The sequence below is a fragment of the Pyrus communis genome, chromosome 2, assembly GCF_963583255.1.
Source record: "Pyrus communis chromosome 2, drPyrComm1.1, whole genome shotgun sequence".
NCBI lineage: Eukaryota > Viridiplantae > Streptophyta > Magnoliopsida > Rosales > Rosaceae > Pyrus > Pyrus communis.
In genome coordinates, this window is record NC_084804.1 from 16,284,322 (window position 1) to 16,302,070 (window position 17,749).

General features: G+C 39.5%; 2 protein-coding genes across 2 annotated transcripts; one reads left to right on the top strand and one right to left on the bottom strand.

Annotated features, from left to right (window-relative positions):
• Nucleotides 1-819: 819 nt before the first annotated feature.
• Nucleotides 820-1,317, bottom strand: LOC137724864 (triosephosphate isomerase, cytosolic-like). The gene has a single exon (XM_068463527.1). It carries the CDS (start codon nucleotides 1,315-1,317, stop codon nucleotides 820-822), a length of 498 nt encoding a protein of 165 aa, XP_068319628.1.
• Nucleotides 1,318-14,955: 13,638 nt separating this feature from the next.
• Nucleotides 14,956-17,341, top strand: LOC137724393 (lysine histidine transporter-like 8). The gene is made up of 5 exons (XM_068463138.1): nucleotides 14,956-15,233; nucleotides 15,383-15,516; nucleotides 15,794-16,224; nucleotides 16,620-16,751; nucleotides 16,850-17,341. Exons 1-5 carry the CDS (start codon nucleotides 14,956-14,958, stop codon nucleotides 17,339-17,341), a joined length of 1,467 nt encoding a protein of 488 aa, XP_068319239.1.
• Nucleotides 17,342-17,749: the final 408 nt, after the last annotated feature.

Genomic DNA, 17,749 nt, shown 5'->3' on the forward strand with positions numbered 1-17,749 from the left:
TGCTCGCTTTGCCGTGAACCCCACTTTTACCGTGTTTCGATTTTTTTTTTTTTTTTTTTTTTTTTTTTTTTTTTTGAGCTACTGTTATTGGCGTAGCTGCTTCTTCACGCTCAAGTCAATAAGCTTCGACCCCGACTGCCCGTACCTCACCGTGAACCCCGCCACCAGGCTCGGATCAATCTCCGTCTTGATCCTCACGTTCTTCGCCCCCGTCAGCTTCTGCACCTGCTTCGCTATCTGCGCCAAGTGCTGGGTTTGAGGAAGAGAGATGTTGAAAAATTTCTTTAGACACCCAAGAGGCTGCAGGAAGCTGTGGGAATACGGTTTGCTGCTGTGTTTTGGTGAAATCTCCATGCTGGAGAAGCTCGTCGACGTCACCGGCATAGACGGAGGAGTGAGTTGCCGAGCTCGGATCGGCGGAGGAAAGCGAGTCAGGCTCGATGGGAGTGGTGTGGTTGAGGAGGATGTTGCGGAACTCGTCCTCCAACCGAGCCATGGCGATCTGGATGGCAGAGTTGAGCTTGGACTGTTCGCCCTCTGAAGCAAGCGTGGCTGAGGACAGAGAGCTGGGCCTGGATCGAGAACCTGGAGGGAGAAGAGAGTAAAGCAGAGGGAGAGAAGAAGATGGTTTCCGCCATTGGAGCTCGGTTGCTTGCTCTGGTTCTTCAAAATTCCTGCAAAAATCCCTAAGATTTGAAGCTCTAGAAAATGGCAGAAAGTTGCTGAAGATGGTGACTTGGGCCGAGGAGGAATTTATATATATATATATATATATATACACATTTTCTTTTGAAGAAACTGTTTTTTTTTTTTTTTTTTTTAAACATAGCTTGCTGATCTTGTTCTCCGATTTGTAGCCTCTGCAATTGCCTTGGTTTGTGCGGCTACAACCTCCACAGTAGTGCCAGCTTCTCGCTGCTCAAGGGTCTCACCGACACAAGCTATTACCTTCAAACCTTGAGAAAGTGCATATGCAACCTTGTCCGCAACAAACTCATTGGATTCACCCAAAATAAGTTTTCTTTCGGAATGACCAAGAATTACCCAAGGAACCTCGAGATTGACTAGCATCTCAGCACTAACTTCACCAGTGAAGGCACCACCCTTCTTGACCCAGCAGTTTTGTGCCGCAACATGGAAATCGGGCCTCAACAAACTCTTCACCACTGGAATAAACACATACGGTGGGCTAACCACAACCTCCACAACATCTTGCGACGGAACCTGTCCCTCATTCAGTATGTTGACGATCTTCTTCACCTCATCGAAGGTTCCATTGCATTTCCAGTTGCCGCCGACGAAAAACTTCCTGCCCATCTTTTCTCGATAATCTCGATAATCTCGAAATCGCACAGCGGATAGTGTGTCTGAGCCTTTCGGATTTTTGGGGTCCGTGGGAAGTTGGTGGTGATGTCAAAGAGGCTAGATCTGCGGCGAGGACTGCGCGAGGCGGCGGGTAAGCCCGGCAAGGAAGTCCTCCTCGTCGCTGCTGCAGCTGCCTCCCTTGGTCTCGGTGGAGCTCACCACGGACTCGACAGGGGAGTTCAGGGCAGAGTTGGAGTCGGACGAGTCGAACTCGTAGGGGAACTCGGTGGGGAAGCTGACGCGGGATTCGACGCTGTCTCTGTGAGATTCCGGAAAAGAACAGAGTGAGGTTTCAGTTACCACCTCGTCTCGTGCCACCTACTTCGGGACTTCGAGCAAGTGCCTACCTGCTGCTGATTTGTTCTCATACACTAAAAATGTGCCCTTGAGCTACATCTTTAAAATGCACAGATCCCATAAAGAAGTCCTCATATGTTTCAGTGCAACCCTCAAGAAGGCGAACGAGCATCAGCATGCTAGCATTGAACCTGGGCGAGATAACAGGGATGTGAAATTGGCGGGAATAGCGCCGGTTCCGGTGGCGGCGATGACAGAAGGCTCGGCCTGCTGAAGGAGCCACTCGATGGTCTCACCGTCGGACTTGTGCCCTAGCTTCCGCGTGAGCTGGAAAATCCTAGCTGCGCACGTGGCGGGCAAGCGGATGCGGCGGGTTCTGGATCGTCATCGACTTGGTTGGTTTTGTCGAGGAATTGTAGTGGAAAATTGGGCCTGCAAACTGATCGTTCTCTGAAACTTCCAGCGTCTGAATCGCCGCCACCCTCAGAAGCCTTAGATGCTTCAGTTCCTTCTCCTTGCTGTTGATCTCTACCCCATCATCAACGGTTGCCATTGTTTGCAGATTGTTTTTCTGGGTTTTTGAGGCTCCGGGAAGTCGCGGCTGAAAGAGCAAATTGTGTTGGGAGTGTTGGAGCCGAGTAACGATGGGCCTTGAGAGCTGGGCCCGGATTTGTAACTGGGCTCGCTGGCTTTGGAAAGAGGAGTAAAAAGTTTTGGAGCCGGTCCTTTTTTTTTTTTTTTTTTTTTTTTTAAAAAAAAACAAAGTAATATTTTTTCCTTGTAATAAAACTGACTTTTATTTGTAAATCTTTAATAAAACCCTTATTTTTTTATTTTGATGTGACTGAACTCAAAGTTGAATGTTCGAGCTGCCTACGTACTCTTTCAAAGAAGAGATCAAGTCGTAACGTAGTTCAAATGAGTGATAGTTTTGATGATGATTTTGCCGTACACAGTTTATGCTCTTGCGGGCCAGGAGCGTGATGCGTTTGCAGTTTCAGCTCATGCAAGCAAGGAGCGTTTTGTTGTCACCTTTTAGGCTCGTGTGAACAAGGAGCTTTTGATGTCGCCTTTTATGCTCGTGCAGACCAGGAGCGTTGGTTGTCGCCTTTTAGGCTCATGCGAACGAGGAGCGTTTTTGAATTTGTCAAACGATCTTAGAGAGGCATTCCTTGCAATCTTTATAGCAAGGAGTCTTGACTGAGTGATTGAAGAAGTCTTTGGGGAAGAAATCGCGCATCGTGATGGCAACGGGCGATCTTTGTGTCATAACTTCATCATCCTCAACACTTTCATGTAGCTTTGAAGGTTGACGGTAGCTGCTTTGCCCCCTTTCCGATTGGTGAACTTGTGGAGGAGACCTATGTTTCTTGTGCATTTTCTTTGGAGTGACATAAGTCCATCCTTCATCTTCACTTGACTTGACTGACATGGTTTTGGAGCATGCCCCCAGCGGTTGAGGTGACGATTTTGAGTTCAAAGAGCCAGAAGTGACGGTGGTATAGTTTGACTTCACCACATCATTAAGATCTAGCTCGATGATCCCTTTCTGAGCCAACTTCATGATGAGATCTTTTAGCACAAAGCACTTTTCCGTCGGATGACTAATGAAGCGGTGGAATTTACAGTACCTTGGACTGTCAGTACGGTTCATATCTTCTGGCCGTTTACACTCAGGTAGGTCGATCACCTTTTTTTTCAGCAAGTCATCTAACATGGCAGCCACGTCAGAGTCGGGGAATGGATAAGTCTTCTCCTCAAGCTCCTTCAAAGTGCGTCTACGTATCTCTTGATCACGAAAAGCTTCGGTTTGAATCGCCTTGCCTCGTGTATGGGTTTTGACTGGAGTTGTGTTGACCGTCATTGCTTCCTTGGTGGGTTTCCACGCAGCCTTATCCACCTTTGGCCCCAAAACTTTGTCATTCTTGTAGTCGGCGATCTGCTCTTTCTTCCCATGACGGGTGATGCTTAACTCCATATCATGGGCGCGGGTGGCTAACTCCTCAAATGTTCGTGGTTTGATGCCTTGAAGGATGTAGTGTAGTCCCCACTGCATGCCTTGAACGCACATCTCGATGGCGGAGGTTTCAGAAAGCCGATCTTTGCAATCCAGGCTTAATGAACGCCATCTATTTATGTAGTCGATGACAGGTTCATCTCTCCACTGTTTCGTACTGGTCAGCTCTAGCATGCTTACAGTACGACGAGTGCTGTAGAAACGGTTGAGGAATTCCCTTTCTAGCTGGTCCCAACTGTTGATAGACTCAGGTTCGAGGTCAGTGTACCAGTCAAAAGCATTACTTTTCAGCGAACGCACGAACTGTTTGACGAGGTAGTCTCCCTCTGTCCCAGCATTGTTGCAAGTTTCAACGAAATGGGCGACATGTTGTTTCGGGTTGCCTTTTCCATCGAACTGCATGAATTTTGGGGGCTGATAACCCCTTGGCATCTTCAAAGCATCAATCCTCTTGGAGTAAGGCTTTGAGTACAGTACGGAGTCGTGCGAGCTTCCTTCGTACTGTGTCTTGATAGTGCTTGCAATCATCTCCTGTAGCTGCTGGATAGAGAGAGATCCCATGGATGTCATTGCTTGGTCTGGCTTCGGCTTCTCTTCAACTTTCTCCACTGGTGGCTCCTCTTCTTCGTCACCTTCTTTCTTTAATAGGCCAATATTTGGGTCGACTTTTACGTCGGGCAGCGCATCTAGTTGGTTGACAAGTGCGGCAATCTGCAAGTCCTTCTCTTCCACAGTCTGTGTGAGCTTTGCGATTGCTTCATTCATCTGAGCTAGCTGTTCTTCAACAGAGGTGACGCCGATGGTCATGACTTGTGCAACCAATAGGCATGACTTTCCTTCAGACATCCAGGGTGCTGATGAAGAAACCCATTGGCCATTTTGGGATGTCATCTTATGCGCCTTAGCAGCATGCTTTGGTGCCCCCAGCAAGGTTAGGTTGATGATAGACTCGCGCCTTTGATGTTCCCTTTGCTCGCTTAGCGGTACCAATTTTGAAGCGGCATGTTGATGAGTGGTTGTGGTGCCAATGGATGCTCCATTCGTGGCGGAAGTGCTTATGCTTCTTCCCTTGGTGGTTGCAAGAACGGCTTGTCCCTTGCTTGATGCCATTGATTTTGGAGGTGTGCTTTGGTTGTTGTCAACTCCGTAACCATGCTCCTTCAACTTCTTTTGAGTTTTGGTGAGGTCGCGATCTTTGTCGTTGACGGTGTTTGAAACCTTCTTTCCAAGATTTGAAGAGGAAGCAAAGTCATGCCTAGCCTTTGACATGAGTTCGTAGGCATTTGGGTTGAAGCCTTCTTCGGTCCTTTTAGTTGGAAGAGAGCTTGGTTTCACCATGACACCATGTTGCGCCTCCAGACGGTTGATGAGTCCGGCGGTTTGCAAGTTTTTCTCCTCTGCAATCTTTATCAGCCTTGCAATTGTTTCCTTCATCTGAACTAGCTGTTTTTCAATGGAGGAAGTGCCGATAGTCATGACTTGTTCTTTGTTTGAAGCCATGGACTGTGCTTGAATATCTTGAACGGAGACAGAGATGAGAGGTAGAGATTGTCCCACTGGGCGTGCCAAATTTGTAAACACGGAAAATTCCTGAAACAAGAGACAAGAATAACGCGTACAAAATATATTTTTGTGTTTAATGATTTTGGGGTTACAATCTCTTTGTAATTTGATCCTCTGATTCTATCTTCGTAGGGTGTAGGTTTGTGGATGAGTTGTTGATCCAAAGGGCCGTCGGGGCTTGATCTAGGGATGAACAGTTGATGAACGGATCTTCGAGGGCTTTTGGGCTTGATCTTGAAGACTGGGTGTATGGATTTCTTCAAGGGGCCGTCGGGGCTTGATCTTGAGGGTTGATGGATGAGCGGATCTTCAAGGGCTTTTGGGCCTAATCTTGAAGACTGAGTGTATGGATTTCTTCAAGAGGCCGTCGGGGCTTGATCTTGAGGGTTGATGGATGAGCGGATCTTCAAGGGCTTTTGGGCCTAATCTTGAAGACTGATTGGATGTGTGGATTTGTTGAGGTTGTTGATCCAAAGGGCCGTTGGGGCTTGATCTTAGGACGAACGGATGATGAACACTTTCTTCAAGGGGCCGTCGGGGCTTGATCTTGAGTCGGTGGAAGTTCTTCAAGGGCCGTTGGGGCTTGACCTTTGAAGGAGGATTTGACGAAGAACGAAGAGTGTTTTCTTGATCCTTCGGGATTTGCTTGAGAGCTTTAGAGTTTCGAGGCTTCAAGGTTTTGGTGTGATGTAAATTCCCTTCTTTCTTTCTCTTCTTCCTTTCTTTCTTCCTTTCGAAATGAATGCCTTGGCCTCCTATTTATAGAATTCCAAAACTTGATTTTTGGATTTAAATAATCAGATGAAATAAATCATTTCTGCCAGATATTGACACGTGTCCTATTTGATGACCTTTCGAATTTATTTCGATTTTTCGTTGAGTCACACGCTACATGTAAAATTTATGTGACACGTAAGCGTTGAAATTTTAATTATTGGTTAACATTCATTTCACCGAAATTTCGATGTCTACAATTTTCACTAACTTTGTTACAACTTTTGTCAAAACGAGTCACGTGCCACGCACGTGAGGTTGAATCAAGTAGCAAATATGGAAACCAAATGAGAAAAATTATAGCAATGGTCTCTCAACTTTAATCCAATTGAAGAAATAGTCCTTGAACTTTAACCCAATTAGAGTAATGGTCCATCAACTTTAATCCAATTGTAGCAATGGTCATTCCAACATGACTAATTTTAACGAAATTCTAACGAAGTTGACGAAAAAGACTAAAGCTACACATTTTGATGAGTTAAGAGACCAATGATCATGGAACTTTCATTGAGAGACTATTTTTCCAATTGTGTTAAAATTTAGAGACTATTGCTACAATTTTCTTTAAGATATTTGTTAATTTCTGAAATGCCAATCAAAAGAATAAGATAATGAATTATGACAAGGCCAAGCTAATTGGACGAATATTTGAATCTGATCGTGGAGTTTGTTTAGTCCAAATAGAAAACAACCCTTCCATTAAATGTATGGACTCGACCAAATGACCAATTGAAACCCACCACTTAATATTAGTATTATAATAAATATTTAATTTTTGCGGTGTGGTTCCAAAAGTTCAAAACCAAAACCAAACTGTTGTTTCAAACTACAAGTCGGTTTTAAACAAAAGCTGTTTCATAACTGCAAAAATCAAATTGTTTGGTGCAGTCTTATTTAGTCCGTATTTCGATTTCAAATTTCAATTCCAAGTGATCATCCCTAGCAGACGCATTACAAGACTGCACCAATATTTCCAAATTTAAAAAAAAATATGAAGGCTAAAATGCCTGTGGTGCATGTCCAGAGGCCAGCAATGAAGTTAACTAATAATATCTTAGATATTTTTTTTCCCAAATAAATCATTGTAAGCATTAGAAAAATATGAATATCTGGAATGCACTGCACAAGGCCAGGGCTATATCTACAGTTACGTCACACCGTTTCATCACTACGATGAAATCACAATGGGTGAGCAAACCATGTCACTATGACACATACTTGACCTTGCAAGCTTCAAGATTTCAACCTTTGAACACAAAGCGTGTCCTGGTTATAAGGGGAGATGAACCTTCCATGTGGAAAATGGCGTAAATAAACAAGGATAACTTCGTCGATTGAATAACTGTAATATTGTTTGCAATCTTATAATACGTAAATTAATGACATTATATACAGTAATTATAGGATTAAAATTGCAATAAAAAACTTCTTCGTATTAAGTAAATATAAGGAGAAAAGCAATCTTCGTATTTTATAATTTTCCTATATTAAGATGGGTCGGTTGAGAATGAATTTCATATTGATAGAAGGAAAGACCTTGCATGGGCTTATAGGTAAGTTGGCCTACTCCCCTTATTGCCAATTGGTTTTATGGTAGAACCTCAACTTTCTTCATGGTATTAGAGCATGTTGTCCCACATGTAAAGTTTAATGACCACACGCGCTCCAGGTCATCCTGTTGTGTTGTTCACGTGTTAAACTTGAAAATTCGTCACACGTGATGTGCGTGTTGAGAATGAATCTCACATGAAGGGAGAGAAAGACCTTGCATGGACTTATAATATTCCTTATATTGCCAATTAATTTTATGATTAAATCCCAACTTTCTTCATGTTCTAGATCACAAAGCTTCTAACTAAGTAGAAACATGAGAAAAACAAAAGAACATGAGAAAAACAAAAGTATTGAACTCCCAAACAAGAATGCAATTTAATTATTCACCATCATTTATTATGATGTGTTTTGTATCTACAACATATGTTATAATTTGGATAAAGTAATAGTATTCACGTACTCTTTTTATCTTTCACATATCTTTATTAAAATTTGTTCATTGATCTTCTTCAATTCATTCGATTTGATAATCAAAACTCGAAATGAATGTATGAAAAATACAAATAAGTGTGTGTATAGCACCACCATTTGTATATATCTATGATATCGCGTCCCCAAAATTATTATTTTATTTTATTCTTAACGTATTTCGAAGATTTGATTGGAACTAGTTCATTAATTCTTCAAATTTGAGAAAAACAAAGTGAGGGGTATTTTAGTCCTTTCCAATTTTATCGATCTTTTATGTCAACTCTTAAATTGGTGGGTTAAGTTCGATTCCATGAGTGCGTAGGCGTAAATGGATCTTATTTCCGAGTCAGAACGGAGAAGTTAGAGTCATTTAAAGTTGGTGGCATTTTGGTAATTTTACCAAAATGCTATAAATGGGTGGGAAACCTCCAGAAAAGGGGGAGGTTTCTGAAAATGGAAGGGGGGAGTTGCACGAACCCGTTTTAGGGAGACTTGGACCTGTTAACCCACAAACTTGACCCGTTTGTATCTTCTTCATCTGAGCTCCGTTTTGGGTGATCTTGGTGTCCATGGAAAGCTCTTGATGCACCCTACATCTCTGTGGTGTTAGATTTCCCAATTTCTTTTCCATCTTTGCAGTTCGAAGCCACAAAGCCCACGACTTTTCCAGCGGTTTTATCATTTTTCCGGTGGTTCCGGCAACCATTTCCTTCGAGTGAGGTATGAAACTTCATCTACTCTTCATAATCTTCAAGTTGGTATGCTTAGTTTGTGCTTTCGTATTCATTTTAGAGTTGGGTGTTTAGAACCCTAGAAATCCGGTTTTTTCCGATGCATTTGGACGGTTTCCGGTTAGAAATTATCGTCGGCCTAGTTGTGAAAAATGTTTCCCTTGTTGAGCTCTAGTGACCACGTAAATTTGAGCTCATCTAGTTAATGTTGAAAATTCGAGGTTTCTAAACCATCCATCTTGACTACCACCGCGTGTGGCGGTGCGTGGGATCGTTCACGAGTGTTGTCTAGGTTCAAATACCTTCTAGTGACCCTATGAACTTATGTCTAGCTCGGTTTCAAAAAAAAAAAAAAAATTCAATTGTTTGGTGTGGTGATCAAATTGGACTGCCACTTGTTTGTGTGATTGAAGACAATCCGACCGTTGGATCATAATGAAAATTTAGAAGCATAATGTGGACTTTGGGAAATTATGGATCATAAATCCGATGTGCGGATCTTCAAGATCGAATTACGTAGAGTGGTGGACCTTATCGTTGATCGAGAGTTGAATTGTGGTCAACATGTCTCGATATGTTCTAACTAATAAAATTAGTACTATGGGAGACTTAAGTGAAGTCTAGTGGGCCTACATTGGTTAGAGAGTGACTTGAACATATGTGATATGGTTATTACCTTGATTTCTTATATTGGTATCATTTGTGAATATGACTTGGTTTTATAATGTAATTTCTATTGAAATGTGATTATATATATATATATATATATATATATATATATATATTTAGCCATAGACCTATGTTTATTAAACATGATTTGGCTTGTGTGGTGATGATGATCGTGATATGTGATTTGACGTGCATATTTGAAAGGTGGTTGATTTGCATAGATGGTATGATATGATGAAATGTGAATGACTTTAATATATGTGATATGTGAATATGACGTGGTTTTATAATTATGTTTCCTATAAATTGTTAATTTTTATATTTAGCCATCGAGGTAGTTTTATGAAGTGGGATTTGACGTGCATATTGGAAATATAGTTTGTTTTGTATGATTGGATTGATGTGATGAAATGTGAGGGCTAGTAGTGGCCCATTAACCCATTGTCATGGGGTTTGTTGCTTCAAAACATGTTTCAACCGTTGTGTCATTATTTCATTCTCATTTCGTTGAGTCTTTGTACCTTGAGTAACTTGATCCATGTTTTGTTTCATGTATTGGTGTTATACATTCTACTCCGTGATTCCGTTGACTGATGGTCCGGAATCGTATCTTGGTTTGAATTCCATTGAGTGATGGTCCGGAATCCCTCTTACTCTGCGATTCCGTTGAGTGATGGTCCGGGATCGCATCCCCCTTGGATTTCATTGAGTTTGGATTGAGATAGCTTCAAGGATGTAGACTTCGGCCGAACTGTGTCGCTCTAACCTTACTTTTCATTGTGTGTATGAGAATATGGTTGTGAGATGTTGTGATTGTTTCAGACGAACCGTTGGATGTTTGGGTGACTCCCTAAGAGTTTTCAAAAGTTTGGTATTGATTTCTTATGAATAATTTATATTCAAGGTTTATAAATTGTGATTGATGGTTGGTTTCATTATTGTATCACATGCTTATATTATTGTCACTCACCCGAGCCTCGTAGCTTATCCGAGTGACTGATTTGCCATTGCACCAATCCCATAATGTAGACATTGACTTTACATATGACAGGTTTGGGTAGATTACGAGAAACCGCTTGATATTTTGGTTCCGTTGAGTGGTCCGGAACCCAATGTTGTTGGATTCCATTGAGTGGTCCGGAATCCTTGCTCTTATTCATTCCGTACGGTGATCTTAGAATCCTAAATTCGAGTAGATGAGAATTACCCACAATAGATATTGTGAAAATAAATTAGAATTACCATGTTTATTACTCATAATCGAAGTGGGGAATTATATAGAGTTTCTTGGTTAATTCGTAAAATGTTTTGTTATCGCATTGCTTGATGAACGTAATTATATGCTAAGATTGTACATCTTGATTCACAAATTGATTAATTGACGGGATTGTGGAGTGACGTTGGATATGAGTGTTATGATTATGATTATTTTAGTTGATTAATATTTCTGGAGAATAATATTGTGCTTTGTTAATTCTTTAATATGTTACACGCTATGAATTGTGATTTTATGTGGGAAACGTGATGATTTATGTGATGGATGAAGTGGAAATGTTATTTGTCATGTGGGATTATTATGTTGGATATCATTGTTGTTATGATTAGACTTGTTGTTAAATATGGCGAGAGAATATGATTGTGCTTCATTGTTTGTTCTTTAAAATATTGCATGATATGCATTGTGGTATTTCATTGGGATATAACGACTTATGTAATGAATGTTCGAATGTAGTGAAGTAATGAACTACTAATGGCTTGATCCCTATTTAGGGTACGTAGGCAGTCTAACGAGGATATTAGATGCAGCCATAAAGTCTACAAAGAGTAATTGTGCAGTCGGGTCTTAAGTTATGTTTTACCTTTTTTCGGAAGCGAGGTATGTTAGAGACGAGTATTAGGTGACGTAATGTGACAATCCTAGACGTATGTCGGGATCGGGACGTGACAATATCAGTTTGTGTTTGCATGTGATAAGGGGATGTAGACAAGAAACTTTACAATTATGGACACGTCACACATGGATTAGAATCCACTCAAAATTTATTGAGATTAAAGTTCATAGAAGTGTTTGATACATTTTCAGTTTTTATATAAAGAAAAAGTGTTTGATAGTTGGTATTAAGTAAAATTCTCTCCCTTCTATTCTTTCTTCTCTTTTTTCTCTTTTTACTTGAACGGTTATGATTAAATCACATTATATTTTATAAAGACAAAAGAATAAAAACCAAAACGTGAAAAAATGAGAGAAAATGAGATGAGAATAAAATGAGAGAGTATCATACTCCCTAAAATAAACACCAAGCAACAGAAAATTGTAGAAATATTGCAATTCTTTTACCAATACTACGCAAAAGATGGATTTATTTTTACTTTTGTTAGTTTTAGTTTTTCTTTATTCTCTCTTAGTTTATTTAATTAAAGTTATAACAAATTTATAAATGTGGATTTAAAAGTCTTTTGCTAAAAGGATAATTATGTGATTAACATTTTGATTAAAAGGTGGGTAGGAAAATAAGACAATGCAGTGATTTTAGTAGTACTCATAATAAATTAAATTTATTAGTTGTGTAAATTACCATAAGATACATTACGTAAAGAATGAAGGCTCAGACACAAAAAAACATATAAGCATTTGACAAAAGGAATGTGTGCCTAGAGGGATATCGAACTGAACCTTGGATATAAATAATAAATTAAATTTATTAGTTGTGCAAATTACCATAAGATACATTACGTAAAGAATGAAAACTCAGACAAAAAAATTACAAGCCTTTGACAAAAGGAATGTGTGCCTAGAATCCCTCTGTAAGGTGTGTGGGTGTGGGCGGGCGTGTGTGGGTCGGTGGAGTGAATCTAGTTCATTTTTTCTTTTCTAAAAACAGACTATATTTTCTTACCCCTATGATCTTGTGCCAACCATTTGAACAACACCCTACAGGAATTAGTACTCGCATTGGATTTGAACCAACCCTAAACTACAGGAATCGGACCAATTTAAAACTACCTATATAGTTTCTAAAATTCGCGAAGGGACATATTGTGGGTACAAAAATCTCCTTGTATCATGCTAGTTGCCTACACTGAATTTTCTTGTGTGTTATCTTTTGACTTTTTATTGTTAAATTAATTTTACTATTAATCTTGGCCCTAAATAAACGCATGGAACTTACATTAAAGTTTCATTAACTTCTTGTAGGCTACTGCTCCGTTGCACTTCGGTTGATTCATTGTGACCTAAAGGTTGTGGGTTTGCCAAAGGACATAGCTTAGCTGAAAGCATTAGAGTTTCTTTACGCATTTATATAAGATGTGTTATTGGTATTGGGATTGCTGGAAGACGCATTCGAATGCAAGCATCCAAAAAGGAAAGTAAAAAAAAAACAAGTAACTTTGAATACCATTTTGATTTGGTATTTGGAACAGTAAACTGGTATAAACCGAACCATATAATTTTAGTAATAAATACCGAACCGAATCGTAGATATTTTCTAATTTCAATTCCGGTTTGAGGATGGAACCGAGTCAAACCATACCTTGCCCACCCTTAGAGGAGATTGCTCAGTGATTTTAGAAGGCGAGAGGACTTTACTGGATTCTTCTTTTCTTTTCTTTTTCAGTATACTCTAATATAGGACTTTATGGCATTTTAACAACATCAAATGCTCTATTAGGTTTAACAACATGTGTTGAAAAATTAACAAAAGAGACACCAAATGAGACAGCCAGTTGGGGACAGCAAACCCGTTGCCATTGATTACAATTGTTTACGAGAGAACTACTAACTTTGACCATGAGCTTTCTACCTTCACTCTCAAATAGTAATAGCAGTCACATGATTTAATTAGTTGCAACCAAAATGTAATAAGGCTACCAATGTATGGGATGTTTAAACAGTTAAGACTTGAATTGTCAAAATTTAATTATGGAAATCCAGTTGTTCAATGAATAGGAGTGCAACGGTGCATAGTAGAATTTTATAGCATAACTTCATGTGAATTTGTGGATCAATTTCATATTTCTGGATTCTTTCTTTCAATGAAAGACTCAAACTTTAGATTAAAGGGATGAATTTTGGAAATGGGTTGGATTGTTTGTCTTTAATCTTCTTGGTTTTTGAGAAAATTGTGATAACTTATTTTTATTTTTCCTTCTAAGAAATAAAATCTTTTCTGAAGTGTCTAATTGTCATGCATGAAGCAAGGCTGATCGAATCATATATTTAATTAAAAGACAGAAACCGAAAATATTTTATAAGGCAGATGACAAATTTAAGAACCCTTAGTCTAATCCCTTAATGGAGTACTAGATCATTGCTTAGGTCACATAACGAATAAAAAAAAGGTCAAAGGTCAGTAGGGTATCTTGTTCCTGAACTCCAAAACATATTTTAACGTCACAATTTTTTAGTAGCAATTGTAGCAATGGTCTCTTACTTTTAACTCAACTGGAGCAATGGTTCATCAACTTAAAACCGATAACTATTGGTCCCTAAACTCATTAAAACGTGCAACTATGGTCATTTTCGTCAACTCTGTCAGAAACACCACCAAAATAAGTCACGTTGGAATGACCATTTCTATAATTAAGTTAAAGTTGAGAGACTATTGCTAAAATTGAGTTAAAGTTGAGGGACCAATTCTCCCATAGAGTTAAAGTTGAGGGACCATTGCAATAATTTTTCTCATTTGGTTTTCCATATTTGCTTTTTCATTCAGCCTGACGTGCATGACACGTGAGTCATTTTGACTGAGGTTCTCATGGAGTTGATGAAAATGACCATAGCTGCACGTTTTGATAAGTTAAAGGACCAATAATCACAAATTTTTCGTTGAATGACCATTACTCTAATTAAGTTAAAAATTAGGAACTATTGCTATAATTTTCTTTAATCTTTATGATACAATACCACATGTTTAAATTAACTAATTAAAATAAAAAACCAAATTAAGTCTTCAATATGCAGAGAGCTCGTTGTAATCAAATTCGACGACTCCACTAAAATCCACTAAAATACCATCAAGTGTTAACAAGTATTTCAACCAGATGCAACGAAATTGCTTATATTTTAAGAATAGAGTTTGATATACACATATAATGGTACTTACTAAATGCGCCACTGACATATCACTTAAAAAAGTGTTGCTAAATTTATGTTGTCGGCTATTTCATATATGATTACGTATCGAACAAAATTAAGTATTATGATTGTACTTTTTCAAAGGTGGAAAGGGTATTGCTAATTAAAGCGTGGCAGAGAATTGCTATCTCAATGCACCCGGATAGTAGCCGCTTCCCAGTTTCCATGAAGTCCGGCAGAACCCTTCAGCATAAAATAAACCGTTGAGTCAATATTGACCGGTATATTACCAACACGTCAGCAGCTACATGTACTCCCGTGTTAATTAGGAAACGTGCTTCCAGCTTCGAAGACATGCATGGCTGGGTGCATGCACCCACGCGTATATATAAGCAGATTAGCAAGTTTGGATATTATAATTCACATCAACAAGAAATATGGCAGCTGATCCCATCGGAGAAGTTATTGTTGAAATTAGTTCTTACACCACAAGAAGCTCAGCCTCAGCTCAAGTTTTTCCGGACACAACAAGCCCTTCAAACTTAGATATTACAAGTACAAATTGGGAATGTGGTGAGCTCAATCCACAGGACGCGTGGCTACCCATCACTGAGTCCAGGAGTGGCAATACCTACTATGCTACCTTCCATTTACTCTCTTCAGGAATTGGAACTCAAGCCCTTTTACTACCTCTTGCATTTGCCACTCTTGGATGGTAAGCAATAACCCTTTACTTGCATCAAGCCAGTGATTTTCCACACTTTTTTTTTGTGGTTTACTGTAGACAAAAGTAAAAGATATTCAGTTTGAAATGTAGATGATTAATTCATAACACACACCAGTAACTTTTCTCAATGGTTGCAGGCCTTGGGGAATTATATGCTTCTCACTAGCATTTGTGTGGCAAATATACACCAAATGGCTTCTCGTACATCTACACGAATCTGAAAATGGATTTAGGAACAGTAGATACCTCCACCTCGCAGTAACGGCCTTTGGTTAGTAAACTGTACATCAAGCTCATATAACAATTAAACTAAAGACGAGTTCTATACACACACTCTGAAATTTAATCTCCTATCATAATTTGAAAGCTACAATATTACTAGTCATATATATTAAGACATTTCAAAACTAGCCCTCTATATGTTATATATAGAGGGCGTTGTCCTCTTTAGTCATCAAAGAGGAGTATAAAATTCATTGCTTGGGTGTGAAGAATTTTTGTGTGAACAGAAGCCCACAAATTAATGGATAGTTTCCATTCTTTTTCAGGTAAAAAGTTAGGGATGATTCTAGCAATGTTCCCAGTTATCTATCAATCAAATGGTACTTGTGCACAGCTGATCATCGTAGGAGGTGGAACCTTGAAGCTTTTCTTCAGAACTGTGTGTGAGGATGGAGCCACTTGCCATCCATTGACTGGTACCGAGTGCTTCTTGTTGTTTACATGCATGGCTGTGGTTCTCGCCCAATTTCCCAACTTGAACTCCGTAGCTAGACTCTCCTTGATCGGTGCCGTCGCATCAGTTGTATATTGCACTACTGTTTGGACTCTTTCAGTTGGAAAAGGCAGGGACCATGACTACACATCATATGATCCACCAGCGATGGAGTCCACCATGGATATATTTGGTGGCAAACTGAATGCTGTTGGCATTATTTTTCTTACATTCAGAGGTCACAATGTAATTCTTGAGATACAGGTGAGCCTCCTTGCTAATTGTAAGATTAATTTTACGTTTCATTAGTTTTCTTGAAACTTTGGGAGGGTTTTCTATATGCTCTATGCTGTGGCCATGTAGAAGAAGGGCTTATTGGGCTCTGATACTGTTAGTAAATTCCTTAGCTTGCTAGTTTATACTTGTGACTTATTAGTACTAATTATCACCGTACGTGCCCGCACGTTCAACGGATTGCATTATCCGTGTATTTTGTCAACACTTTTGATAGTTGGTCATATCGGCTAATATCAATAGTGTATTATGGACGGTACTCAACACCGGCTAGCTACTGATGCCCTACCATGAAGTTGGGTAATTTGTGCAATGTATCTATCAATATATGTAAAGGTGATGAAGTTCACCAACTTATGCTGCAGGGCACATTACCATCAAACCCCAGATACCCAATACATAAGCGAATGTGGAGAGGAGTGACTATAGCTTATGCACTCATAGCCGTGTGTTTTCTTCCTCTGGCCATAGGTGGATTTTGGGCTTTCGGCAACAAGGTAAGAGCGAATTATGTTTTGATTTAAATATGCTTAGTCACTTCAATCGCAATGAATAGTTTTTTTTATATCATCAAAATGTATTTCGATTTATGCAGGTACCCACTTCCTATAGAGGAGTATTAATCTTGGTTTCACAATTCCATGGACATAAAAACACTTCAAACTTTGTACTTGGATCATTTTGCATGCTTGTGGTGATACACTGCTTAAGCACATTCCAAATCTATGGCATGGTGGCTTTTGATAGTCTGGAGTCAAAGTACACTATCAGGAAGAACAAGCCGTGTCCAAGGTGGCTTCGCGTAGCTTTACGCATTTTCTCCGGAGGAGTGGAATTCTTCATAGCAGTTGCTCTTCCATTCTTGGGAAGCCTGGCACCTCTAATCGGAGGGTTGACATTGCCTTTGGCATATGCTTACCCATGTTTCATGTGGATTTCAATCAAGAAACCAAAGCAAAAAGGAGCAGTGTGGTGGATTAACATAGGACTTGGATGCTTAGGCTTGGCTTTGAGTGTCATTTTAGTTGTTGCAGCAGCTTGGAATTTAGCTGACAAAGGTCTAAATGCCAACTTCTTTAAGCCTTAAAATTCATACTGAAGCTAAGCAAATTGTGTAATTATTATGTTTGAAATTGCACTAAAAAAAAAGTAGTCATTACTGACGAATTTTTCTGAGGGCCCTAATAAACCGTCGTAAAAAGAACATTTTGCAATCATAAAATATGGGTTGTCGGTAACATGGCATGAAACAAATTTTTATTACCAACGCACATAATGTCCTCGGAAAAAGTCCCAAGTTTCGTCGGAAATGCACTTTTGTTTGGCGGGAAGAATTGGCACCAATTGTATTAACAACGAGTAAAGTTCTTATTGGAAATAGAATGGTTATTTCTGAAGGTTTACTCATGTTGACGAAATTGATTTAGTATTTTTGAGGGAAAAAAAGTCCTCTCGGTAATGTTTTTATATTTTTTATGGAAAAAAATTCCTCTCA